General features: G+C 42.7%; 1 protein-coding gene across 1 annotated transcript; it reads right to left on the bottom strand.

Annotated features, from left to right (window-relative positions):
- Positions 1 to 2,859: 2,859 nt before the first annotated feature.
- Positions 2,860 to 10,091, bottom strand: LOC110079491 (transmembrane protein 45B). Its single transcript, XM_020794636.3, has 5 exons — positions 9,908 to 10,091; positions 8,438 to 8,650; positions 6,196 to 6,380; positions 4,232 to 4,380; positions 2,860 to 3,196 (listed from the first exon to the last, which is right to left on the bottom strand). The coding sequence occupies exons 1-5, from the start codon at positions 10,089 to 10,091 to the stop codon at positions 3,073 to 3,075; spliced, it is 855 nt and encodes a 284-aa protein (XP_020650295.3). The 3' UTR covers positions 2,860 to 3,072.
- Positions 10,092 to 12,142: the final 2,051 nt, after the last annotated feature.

Below are 12,142 nucleotides of genomic sequence, written 5' to 3'. Positions count from 1 at the left end.
TAACTAGAAATACAGTCTCCAAATCCCAATAATTAGTTCCTCTCTATTTGGCATCGGTCAGACCTCATATTGAGTACTGTGTCTGTGAATATGTTTGTGTCAGGGGACCACAGAGTAATTGGCAACAATTTTGCCCTTAAGCGTTTGGTATAAAAATTCCAACCATGCTGCAAGGAATGGTACTTGAGACCTCATCCCCAAGGACTTTTGAAACCTGAGTCTGAGATCACCTCTCACAGACATCTACCATCAATTTTTGGACTCTTACCTACAATTTTTCTGCACTATCCACGAAGCAGTGGTTCTTTTTGGGAAGTGGGATTCCTCCATCAAAGCTTGCAATTTGCATGTTGCTTTCAATGGTCCAACAAAAGGTATCACCCACTCTTACATTTACATTCAGTTGTGGACACCACACATTGAGAAGGATGCTGACAAACTGGAACTAGTTCAGAGGAGGGCAACAAGGATGGTCAGGGGGCTGGAAACCAAGCCTTATGAAGAAAGACTGAAAAAATTGGGCATGCTTAGCCTTGGGAAAAGAAGACAAAGGGATGATGTGACAGCGCTCTTCAAATACTTGAAAGATGTCTTTTGGATGGTGAGTGCTCCAACACTGGAGACATTCAAGAGAAAATTAGACAAGAGAATCAATATTGCCATCATCCTCTCTGACCCAGGTGTTCCTCTCTAATTACCTCTCATTTCCCTGCATAGGCTACTCTCAAATGACCCAAGCTTAACCAATAGGGAAATATAGCCAATGTACCAAAGTTGCTACCTATAGCTTGGAAGAAAAGCAGAGCATCCATCATTAGAACTGAAACTCCAACCTCAGCAACCATTACCAGATTTTAAATCAGTCTTTCCTATTGTGCAATGAGTGCACTTGATGGTCTTAGATTAGGGACTAGGTGTAATATTCCTGAGATGTATGTTTGTATCATAATTTTAGACACATCTACTCCACTTCCAAAATCTGAGGATTTTCAGGGGTTTAAGCATTCACAAGGGACTAGTGCCCCAAACTCTGCACCCATAATGTACTGAGAGCCACTGTAGTGCCATAGACCGAGTGATGGATAAGGAATCGGGAGACCTGGGTTCAAATCTCCACTTGGTCATGGAAACTCACTGGAGGATGCGGCACCGGTAAAGCCACTCCTCAGATATCTCACACACCTTGAAAACCCTATTAAGGTTGCCAGAGGTCTGCGGAGACTTGATGGCACATTACACAACTGTGTCATTAGAAGGAGACAGATGAAAACATGTAGTGTTTCTGTGACACAAGGTTAATTTAACATGATGCTCATATGCTTAAGAATAGCAACAACATCAATACATGAACAAACTCATGCTGCTTGTTAGATCTGTAGAGAAGCAGTGGCATTCTGTGATTTCCTACAGTGACTTCTCTCTCTCTGTCTGTCTCAAATTGTGTATAATATATCTGCCAACAAGAGAACGTTTTCTGCTTCTGAAGATATGGGCTCATGAGCAGAGGCTCTCAGACCATCCCTGTAGAAAGATATATGATTCTGTTTCAGCCACCAGTTTGTACACTGTATGTTAGGAGACACCATTGCCATTTTAGCACACAAGGCATCACTCCGTTTGCTACAGACACTTTGGTTCCACCTTTCTGTTTCAAAATTAGAACTGTTCAGGAAATCTAGGAAAATGTGTAGAAGCAGCCACTCTAAAATGAATTGATTAACAGACAGACAGAGCAGCAGGTAAATATAAGGGCGAGCTACTCAGAAAAGGACAGGCAGTGGAATCAAACCATGGGCCAAACATTTGCCGAGTTGAGAAGGTGCCTTCTAGAGGGGATAAAAGGCTCACAATGAGAGCTTCCATTTTATCTCAAGGCTTCCTTTCCTTTCCTTGTGTGGCAAAATCCAGGCTGTCAAGAAGACATCATGAAATGGATAAGGCTGTTGTAGTACCCGATCGTCCCCGAGGACCCAGGGATGTCCTAAGTCAAAGTCTTATGCCCCTAGATAAAATCAGAACAGCTTGCCATTCATGGATTGACACTGGACATGTTAGCCCTCAGAGTCATCAACCATCATCCCACTTGCAAGGCCGATTGCCCTCATGGGCCATCCGAGCTTCAAAGGCCTTGTCTTCACCTGTGAGGTCCAGGCTTAGCTGCATCACTGGATCAGTGAATAGCTGATTTTCTTCTTTTTGATTAAATTAGTAAGGAGGCCTTTCTTCTTCCATACTGATCTTTGCAACAGATGGAGCATTAGTCATCACACCCTTTCTTTGCCCATCTTATCGCTCATCTGATTTTCCTTCCCTTCCTAAAACAGTAATTTAGCATGTACTCTTACTATTGTGTGTGTGTGCAAACTAGATTGTATGCTTGTTGTTTGTTTTTTTGACCAAAGTTTCTCCCACCCAGTGAAAGAGTTTAGTTTGTCATAGCAAACGATTTACCCCGCCTACATACTTTGCATTTGCAATGCTCTATTTTGTGATTGGTCACTGAAAGGTAAACACAGGCTTACTTTGGAAATTTAACCAGTCAGGCATATAACTCAGAGGAAATCCAGTTGCGTGAGGAAAAAATGGGTTGATTGTAGTGAATACACTTAATACCTTATTTTGTCAGTCGAAAACAGCCTGTTCTTTTGCTTATAACAGAGTGTTAATCATACATACTTATTTATCCTCTTTTCTGAGTTCGGTAGGCTTGTGTAAGTGCAGGATTACAGCCCAAAGAGTTTTGCTTGTCATCTTAAGCAGACAATGTGGTGTCTAGCTCAGTGCTTGTGAGTTCAGATAATTATAGGCTAAAGCGTGAATATGAAGTCTTCATCAGATAAAAAAAATTATGAAACTGTCTGTGTTAGATATTATTTTATTTTTTAAATTAATTAGTCAGGCATATAGTAGTGCAATTTAAGGGCTATTATAAAATACATTTTAAGGATACAGGAGCTCCCTTTTCTTCACTGACTAGAGTACTCTTTTTCAATATGAGGAGTGTGCTTCTTGTAAAATGACAATTAAAATCTTGGTCTCTCTCTTTCTCAAAAAAAAATTGAAGCCATTTATTCATTTTTCTTCTGGACTATTCTCTAGTACAAGGATAGGATCTGTTGTTTTCTTCCCATGACAACATCCAAAGTCCAATTCCACATCCACATTTCTGTAGTTTACTTGGCATTCATTATGGCAACTGCAGAAAACCAAGCCCAGAAGACAATGATATATTTGGGGGAGGAATAAGATTTGTAAGTGACATGACTTTGAAAGCAGCATATTGTCATTTTCCCACAGTTGCCCCAGGTATCGGGAGCCGGCAGAAGACAAATCCAGATCTGCTGGTACATATTTAGATGATTTGCAATGCATGCTTGCTGTTGGAGTCAACGCACAAAATAGGACGGGACAGAAAGGCCAAAGAGCTAGGCTCGTAGACAAGGGATTGCCCCTTTAAGGCTTTCTATCCTTTAAGAAGTGGTTGAGTCCTAGAAGGAGTAATCCACCCCAAGAAGGATACAAGGCTGCAGTTAATCTCCAGTGACCTTCTTAGAGGCAGTGGCCAAAACGAACTGTCCAGGGTCCTGAAACTCTAGCCCAGTCATACTACCACCCTTTCATAACATAGTTGCACACCTATGCATTCCCAATTTTCAGTTCCTTTGGCTGAAACTTTGAAACACAGGTCACTCATTGGGTTGGAACAAATAATCTGAGGTTCATCATGACCCTGCACTGTAAATGAAGCAGGATCAAAACTACATGAAAGATTTTTTTTTTAAAAAAAGAAGAAAACCCAACCTTTTCTATATAATTTTGTATTTGGGGGAAATGCCAATCAATGTAAAATTTATGACCACAGATATCAAAAATATCTAACACATTGCCCCTATATCTCAAAATAAATTGTGGGATCTCCTCAGATCATACCCTTATTCATCCAGGATAGTGTTCTTTGTGACACAGAGAGAATGTGTTCTGATTCAAAGCCATTTCAGTCTGCAGTGCACTATTAGCATCTGCCAATGATAGGCATAAAAGGCCAAAGGACTGAAGACACAATGTTCTGGACTCCGAAACAAGCTATCAGCCACCAAATATCTGAGCTGTTTTGATGTTTTGGACGAATGAGGAATTGGGACCTAGGTATAAGGATACGACTCCAACACTGTCACCTTATTCACTGAAACATTTTGGGCCACCCACTAATCATCTGTTGACAATTACTCACCAGTGACAGGCAAAACCAGTGACTGCCATCACAAGAAGACTGACTGCGTAATGCCAAAAGAAGCACATAGTTAAGAAGTTTTCGTTTCCAACATCTGCTTGATCCCAGACGTGACCCAGTCCCCATGGTGGGTATAGAACAAATCCAATCTGATGGAAGCAAGGTATAGGTTTGTTATCTTGAGTCCCAAAAGTGTAACAAGGAATCTTTTCAATGCCAAAGTAACAAAAATGAAGCACAATGGGACCCATTCTGCCTAATTATGTGAAGGGGACAAAGAGAAGCTGGGTGGAGACATTCTGAGAGAATGTCTCTGATTTCGCATGCTATTCAGTAAGAAGAGAGAATCCTGACCTCCCACAACTGGTATTAACCATTTGATTATAAAGAGTATCTTGAGTTTCTGCTATCCTACCAAGTCATAAACTATTTTCTCCAACAAAAATGGAGTGGGCTGGTGACGTTGACTTCAAAATACTTGCTCTGGGTTTTCATCTGAAGTTTAAAGGTACAATCTCGTAACCTACGTATTTTAGGGATAGAGGTCAGCCCCTTGACTAGCTCATGTAAAACATGGACTGAAACGCCAGGACAATTTATTGGCTTCATGAAAATGCAGTCATTAGCCACCGCTAAACAGCGATAATGTTTGAGTGAATCCATGGACTAAGTCCAATTTTAGTCTCCACTAGAAGACAACCATAGAAATAAGGTACCTGTTGGTCAATACTAGTATAAATCCCACTGATTTTAATTCATCTTTTTCTAATTGGTGCCAAAACTGGACTACACATGCAGCTCATTCGTGCTTAGCATCATGTCTAATTTAACTCTTGAGACAGCAAAAATGTACCCTCTGCCAGTGGAGTTCATCCTCTATATTTGTTCATGGCTTCAGTGTAATATGAGTGGACAGAAGGAAGCTAAAAAACAAAAACTTTCTGAGAGGCAGCTGGCAGCCTTTTGCTCCTTTAGAGTGGTCCAGTGGTGCCCAATGAAAATAAACGTAGAATTACCTTTCCTTGTCATATACTAATTGTGCTGGTCCCCTTTTAGAGGAAGTAACTGGACTGGGATGCAGTGGGCAGCTTCCTCTGTGCATAAATACTTTGGGTTTACAGCTATCCTAATTTGAATGCATTTCTCAGAGCCATTTTTATTCCGGGCCAAGGGACTGCAGAGTGTGATATCAGGGCTGGTTTTGGGACTTCCTCTTTGCCTCGGCCTACTGAACAAGTGTCTCTTCAAAATGGGAGAGGCCGTGATGCACTGCCTGCCTCCAGGCTGAATGCTCAGATGTCAAGGTTTCCCATCTGTTGAGGTCCATTGCTAAGTCCTTCAGATCCCACTTGCAGACATCCTTCTATTGCAGCTGTGGTCTCCCTCTGGGGTGCTTTTCCTGCACTAATTCTCCATACAGGAGATCTTTTGGAATCCGACTGTCATTCTCATGACAATCACTGGACTGATCAAATAAAGTAGAAAGACAAGCATCATCAGGTAAAGGTCTAAAAGGCTTGGACTGAGTTGCAGAGAGAGCTTGATATATCCTAGCCTGATTTAAGCTTCTGAAAGATTCAAAAGGTTCCATTTTTATAGTATTTTAGTGGTTCAACAAAAGTACTGCCCAACCTTCAATTTTGGATTTTTCTGATGGATCACACAACTCCTTCCTTCCTTCCTTCCTTCCTTCCTTCCTTCCTTCCTTCCTTCCTTCCTTCCTTCCTTCCTTCCTTCCTTCCTGCCTTCCTTCCTGCCTTCCTGCCTGCCTGCCTGCCTGCCTGCCTGCCTGCCTGCCTGCCTGCCTGCCTGCCAGCCTACCAGCCTACCAGCCTACCTGCAGTTCGGCACACAACCTGGGGATCAGCAGTTTCTGAGTACAATGTTACCTCCAACATAATGCTACATCCAAGCTTTTTTCTACTTCCCTTTCTCTTTGGTCCTTTGATAGGAAGGCTACCAACCTGCCAGAACCAGGTTCCCTGGAGGATGAAAAGGCTTGCTCTGAAGAGTTCCAGGAGGGTGTGATCTCGCTGGAACACTTCCAAAAAGGCACAAAGAGCCGCTCCAAAGACTGCAATGCTTAGGAGGGAGTAGAGGTGCTCAGTCAGTGCAGCATCCTGGTAGTCATGGAAATAGAAGAGGAACCCTGCCAGGATAAAAAAAAAAAAAATCACTGCAGCAGATTTCTCAAGAGATTACAGTCAAGAACATTAGCAAAACTGATCTTTCCAGGAATCTTAAATCAATAAGCAAAGGGAAGGCCACTTCCATGTTCAATTGAGGTTTCCCTCTGCTTTCTATGTGCACTGTTACAGTGGTGCCTCGCTAGACAGTTATCCCGCATGACAGTTTTTTCGCTAGACATTGAGTTTTTGCGATCGCTATAGCAATTCGCAAAACAGTGATTCCTATGGGGGAATTTCGCTGGACAATGTTTGGTCCCTGCTTCACAAACCGATTTTCACTAGACAACGATTTTGACCGCTCCCTCCACGCTCACAAAACGGGTGTTTTCGGGACCTAAGCTTTGCAAGACAGTGATTTAAACAGCTGATCGGCAGTTCGCAAAGCGGCTTTCCTATGGCCAGTCTTTGCTAGACAACGACGATTCTTCCCCATTGGAACGCATTAAACAGGTTTCAATGCATTCCAATAGGGAAATGCCTTTCAATAGACAATGATTTCACTAAACAGCAATTTCAGTGGAACAGATTATCATCGTCTAGCGAGGCACCACTGTATAAAAATTCAGAGTAAGTCCCATGCCTCTCCTCCACCCATTTACCTTTCACTCAACCTGTTTCTGCAATAGAGATGGATAATATTGCTGCGCACTTCTCTAGTTCTTCATTTCACACATCTTAGGTTTGCCAGGCTTTCTCTGCATAATAGAAGCAAAACACCTGTCCTCCAACTTCATTACTAAAACAAAGCTGCCTCAGTCCAGAGGCTGGGCTCATCCCTTCCATGCAGAAATGACCAGATTTACTGTCTGGCACGTCGAGATAGAATGAAATCTGGCAGAAGGGCCATTGGCTGAAAAAAAAAATTGACTCAGTTTCTGTAGAGTTGCTGTTCAGTGTAAGCAAAACCGGGCTCCCAATCTGGGCTGAACCTCCCGCCAGCTTTAGCCAACATGGCTAACGGTGAGGGATTATGAGATCTGGAAAGGGGTCATGAAACATCTTAACTCCCCAATCCTTAAAATGTGTAGTAGAAATGAGCTTATCCTTCTGGCCCATTTTGGCCAGAACAGGAACACGTTGGCACTCTTGACAGTCTCTGCAGCATACAAAGAGTTTGGGGCCAGACCAGATTCTGTGGCATTCTATGGGGCAACCTATACGTAGCCCAAAAACTTATTTTGGGATGTACAGTGCCAGCTCCTTCTTCTCTTAGCCTACTGTGGTTTACTGGAATGAACTGGCACACACCACAGTGCCCTGTGGTTACAAGCAGCTTTGGCTTGGCCAATATCCATTTCCTCTTGCAAGGGCGCTCTCTGGAATTCCAGGATAAATGATCTGAGTGTCTCACAGCTCAGTTTGAAGTACAGATATTTCAATTCTTTTTTTGAAGTTGTCATCTAGGGCTATCATGCATTAACATGCATTTCAAGAAAAAAAAGACTATTGATCTGAAAGATTTTTTTTTAAAAAAAATCTTGATGGGAAAAGTATGTGGGAAGTTAAAAATGTTCTTTGAGGTCCAAGGGCACATAAATGTTGGGGCCTCATTGAGATGAATGACTGAGTTGTGTTTCAATGCTTCACACAAATAAGGCGCTGGGAACTCAGGGAGAAAGGAAACAACTGCAGCATTGTGCAAGTTCGGCTGTGCTTGAGGACAACAAACAGGAACCAGGAAAACGTCCAGTTCTGTAATAAATTTACATAGGATTGCCACTCTACAGACTATTTCTATGTCTGTGCTCAGGTGTCTATGTTAATTTGTTGATTAGTATGTACGTCTTTAAATTGTCTACACAAAAAACCCACAAGTACTAAAATAAAATTTAAAAGCAAACAAATAGCTCTTTTTACAAGCGATGGGGCTAAAAGCTGTGATCTTAACTGACTAGACTTGGCTAGAGTACAGTAAGAAAAATGAGTGCTGTTTCCCTCCAGACATTGCTTTCTGTCATTCCATGGCAAGTTCATTCATCTGGATGTCTTTTCCCCTTAATTGCTGTTCACCACTAACCTTCTGCAAACAGTGCCAGAGACACTAGAAGGCTATCCAGCCCCACTGGCAACTTGAGAGGGGTGTACGCGAGCACATCCACCACTCCGGAAAAGCCATAGAATAGGTACATCGTCACATGGAGCCAATTCATCAGCTGCACCCATTCCTGCGTCTCATTGTCGTAGAGAGAGAGATGAGGTCCATCAGGGACAAATTGCTCGGCCAGTATCCCTGAAAGGCACAACACACATCTCAAAGGTTCCACTTCTCCCCTCAGCTGTCTTTAAATACAGGAAAAGGTCAGTGTCCTGCTCAGTGTTTATGTTCACAGAACTACAGCTGGGGAAGCAGCTGCAGTGTTCTGATGAGGTGCTGGTTGCGTGTCTGGTCATGTGCAACTGGCATCTCTTTTCAAAGCTTCTGCAGCTGCAGCTCTGGATGCATATAAAGATGAAACAACTTAATAGTGAAGGACTATAAGAATCTCAAAAGTAGATGTCTCTTATTGGATATAGAAGAAGAGAAATAACATCCCCAAGATTTCATTATAAATACAAATTATGATGCCTTGTTGGGACCTCTGGAATGCAAGCGGATTGCTTAACAAATGTATCTCACTTGGATTTTTAATGATGTTTTGTCAGGCAAGAGTTACAGGAGAGCTAAATGTTTGTGAGTTTCATGCTCTCAGACTTGCCTTTTTGATGAAGTTGATTTTAAAACAACACCCTAGCCTAAATCCAATGTTAGCTGAACACCGAGTACATCAGCTCCACTGAATTAACAAAACCCTGTTTACATCTTGATCTACTAAGTGCCCATTGATTCAGTGGGGCTGTTCTAAATGGAACTATGAGCATGATTTAGGCTCTTTCTTTGAATGGAGAGCCAGTTTATAAAAATTGACATCCTTCAAGTCGTGTACCCCAGTTCTTCCCATTCCAACACTGTCTTAGCAATTGAGGTGGCAAAGCAAGTTCTGTATGGGAGTGGTGACCAATGTTAATAACATAACTGTTTTCTTGTTGCAGTCATACTATCACAGGGTTGGAAGGGCATACCATCCAGACCCATCCAAAATCAGACTATTAGGGATGGGGTTTTTGTATTTCTTGGACTACAGATTCCAAAATTCTCCATTCTGGGAGTTCTGCCTGACAGACACCTAAATGTGGGAGAAGAACCTCATATAGAAGGCTTTAAATTTCAGCTAGGCCTAGCTCCACCTAGTTTCCTGTTGAGAAAGAAAACTCCCAGCTAACCCTGGGGCAAGAACAGGAAGCTTGGCTGAAGCTAGGCATAGGCAAGCCTCAAAGCATTCCTGCTGAGGCCTGGCTCACAGGTGAGCCACATATGGGTGACTTTAAAGTATCTGTCAGATAGAACTCCCAAAATGGAGAATTATGAGGTTTGCAGTCCCTAGAGATGATCATGCCTGTGAAGCATGAAAAAGAAGAAGATATGAAAAAAAATGTAGCAAAGTCGTACCTCCCAGAGCAAAGAATGCTTTGGCTGTTCCTTCTACTATATCCATGCACTGGATCAAGCCACCGGGCAGGCTGTCTGAGTTCAGCGTTCGAAGAAGGTACTTTATTGTATATTTCACAGACCACCACAGCCCAAGCATCAGGAAGAAGCTCCCTCGAAGGGCACTGCCAGTGAAACTCGGCATTGTTGCACGTGGACCTGAAAAGCAATAGGTGGATAACTGCTCAATAAGTTAATGGTGTCATCTGTTGCACAACCAAGACGGTGGAAAAATTCGTCTTCCCAATGACGGACCCTTTTCCTGTGTCTCCAAGATTAGGTAAATTAACACAACAGCAATGCAGGAAAGGCATGACGTGCGATCAGAATGCTAATGTAAAAAAAAGGTAAAGGTTCCCCTTGACATTTAGTTCAGTCATGTCTGACTGTAGGGGGTGGTGCTCATCTCAGTTTCCAACCCATGGAGCCAGCATTTGTCCCAAGACAGTTTCCGTGGTCACATGGCCAGCACGACTAGACACGGAATGCCATTTTCTTCCCACCGTGGTGGTACCTATTTATCTGCTCGCATATTTACATGCTTTCCAATTGCTAGGTTGGCGGGAGCTGGGACAAGCGATGGGAACTCACCCCATCATGTGGATTTGATCTTACGACTGCTGGTCTTCTGACCTTGCAGCACAGAGGCTTCTGTGGTTTAACCCACAGCGCCACCATGTCCCTTAATCAGAATGCTAGGGTTGTTTAAAATCTAGCTCATGGTCACACACAGAAAAGGTCAAGAAAAGTACAGAATATCTTAACAGAAGGCAAAGTAATGTTAGGTGGAAAGGAGATGTACTGACCACTTATCTATACCAGGACTGAAATGGAAGGATCCAGTTTTGTAAATGACAGCACACTTTGAAGGCCATTCATTCATAGGATCACCATAAATTGGGGTTGACTTGACAACCCATAGCAGCAGCAGCAACAGTTCTTTGATGAGTTCATTGCTAGACTACTCCCTGCACAATAAAATGTCTGCACTTGGGTAACACATACAAAATTGTACGGTCATAGTGAGTGGAGAAACATCAGCTCTCCAGATGGTTTGGGCACTTCAACCAGACATGAAGGATTCTGGGAGATATAGTGTAAAAAAAGGGGGGTGAATGCTCTCTTTCCCTTCATTATGACATCCTCCATCAATTATTTTGTTTTCAATAACCAGGAGACAGTACGGTCTAGTAGTTAGAGTTTGGGATTGGGATTGAAGAAATCAAGAGGGGTCACCCCCCCATTGACTCATTATTTCTGCACATAAAATGACTATGGTTGTGAATAGTGAGTTTATAGCAGGAACAGATTTGAACTCAGTGAGGGATACTTCTGCGTAGACACGTCTATGATTGTTCTGTTAGCTGTCATGCACATTAAAGTTCTCTGAAGAATAGAATTCCTAAGAACTGGAAGGGTTGTGTCAATGGAAGATTGCCCATAGTTTAGAAAGGCATAGGCAGTTTCATCACAGAAAGAAAACTGGTTGTTGCAACTGGGTCTACTCATATGTTTTCCATGCTCATAATTAATAGGGTGTGAGCCAACAACACCACTGGCTGTGATTTCCAAACTCTCTGCTTCTTCAGTATTTGACACCAGTGACATTCAGACTCCCAAATGTTATTGACAATATAGTGGAAGAGAAACTAAATTGAGAATTAAGGGCGCATGCCTAGTAACTCCCTGGAAATATAGATGAGTACCCAGATGTTTGCCCGAATTTTGAATATATCACACCTCTTTGGTGGTACCAGTATGTTTCTGGGATCAGTCCAAAGGGCCTCTGTCAGTCTTTAAAGCTGTAAACCTGGGGTGGGCAGTGATGATGAAAATCCTGTAGATCTGTGGGTCCCAGCCTTGGGTAACCTAAGTGTTCCTGGACTGCACATCCCAAAAACCCCAGCCAGCATAGCTGCTGGTGAAGGTTTCTGGGAATTGCAGTCCAAGAACACCTGGATTGCCTAAGGATGGGAACCACTAGTCTAGATGCTGTTGTCTGCAACTCCCAAGGTAGCCATTGGTGAGGAAGGCTGGGAGTTGGAGTCCAGCAACAGATGGAAAGCTGTATTTTGCCCATCTCTGCCCTAGCATTCATGTGGCCAGGCCTCAGCAGAGCAAAAAATTTCCTCACTGGGAGAACTGCTCACAGCAGGAGAAATTACAAAAGAGATGTTGCAGGGAAAAGGTTAAAGT

This window comes from Pogona vitticeps, chromosome 8 (genome assembly GCF_051106095.1).
Source record: "Pogona vitticeps strain Pit_001003342236 chromosome 8, PviZW2.1, whole genome shotgun sequence".
Taxonomy (NCBI): Eukaryota; Metazoa; Chordata; class Lepidosauria; order Squamata; family Agamidae; genus Pogona; species Pogona vitticeps.
The sequence above is the reverse complement of the archived record's forward strand: the minus strand, read 5'-3'. Positions and strand labels throughout refer to the sequence as shown.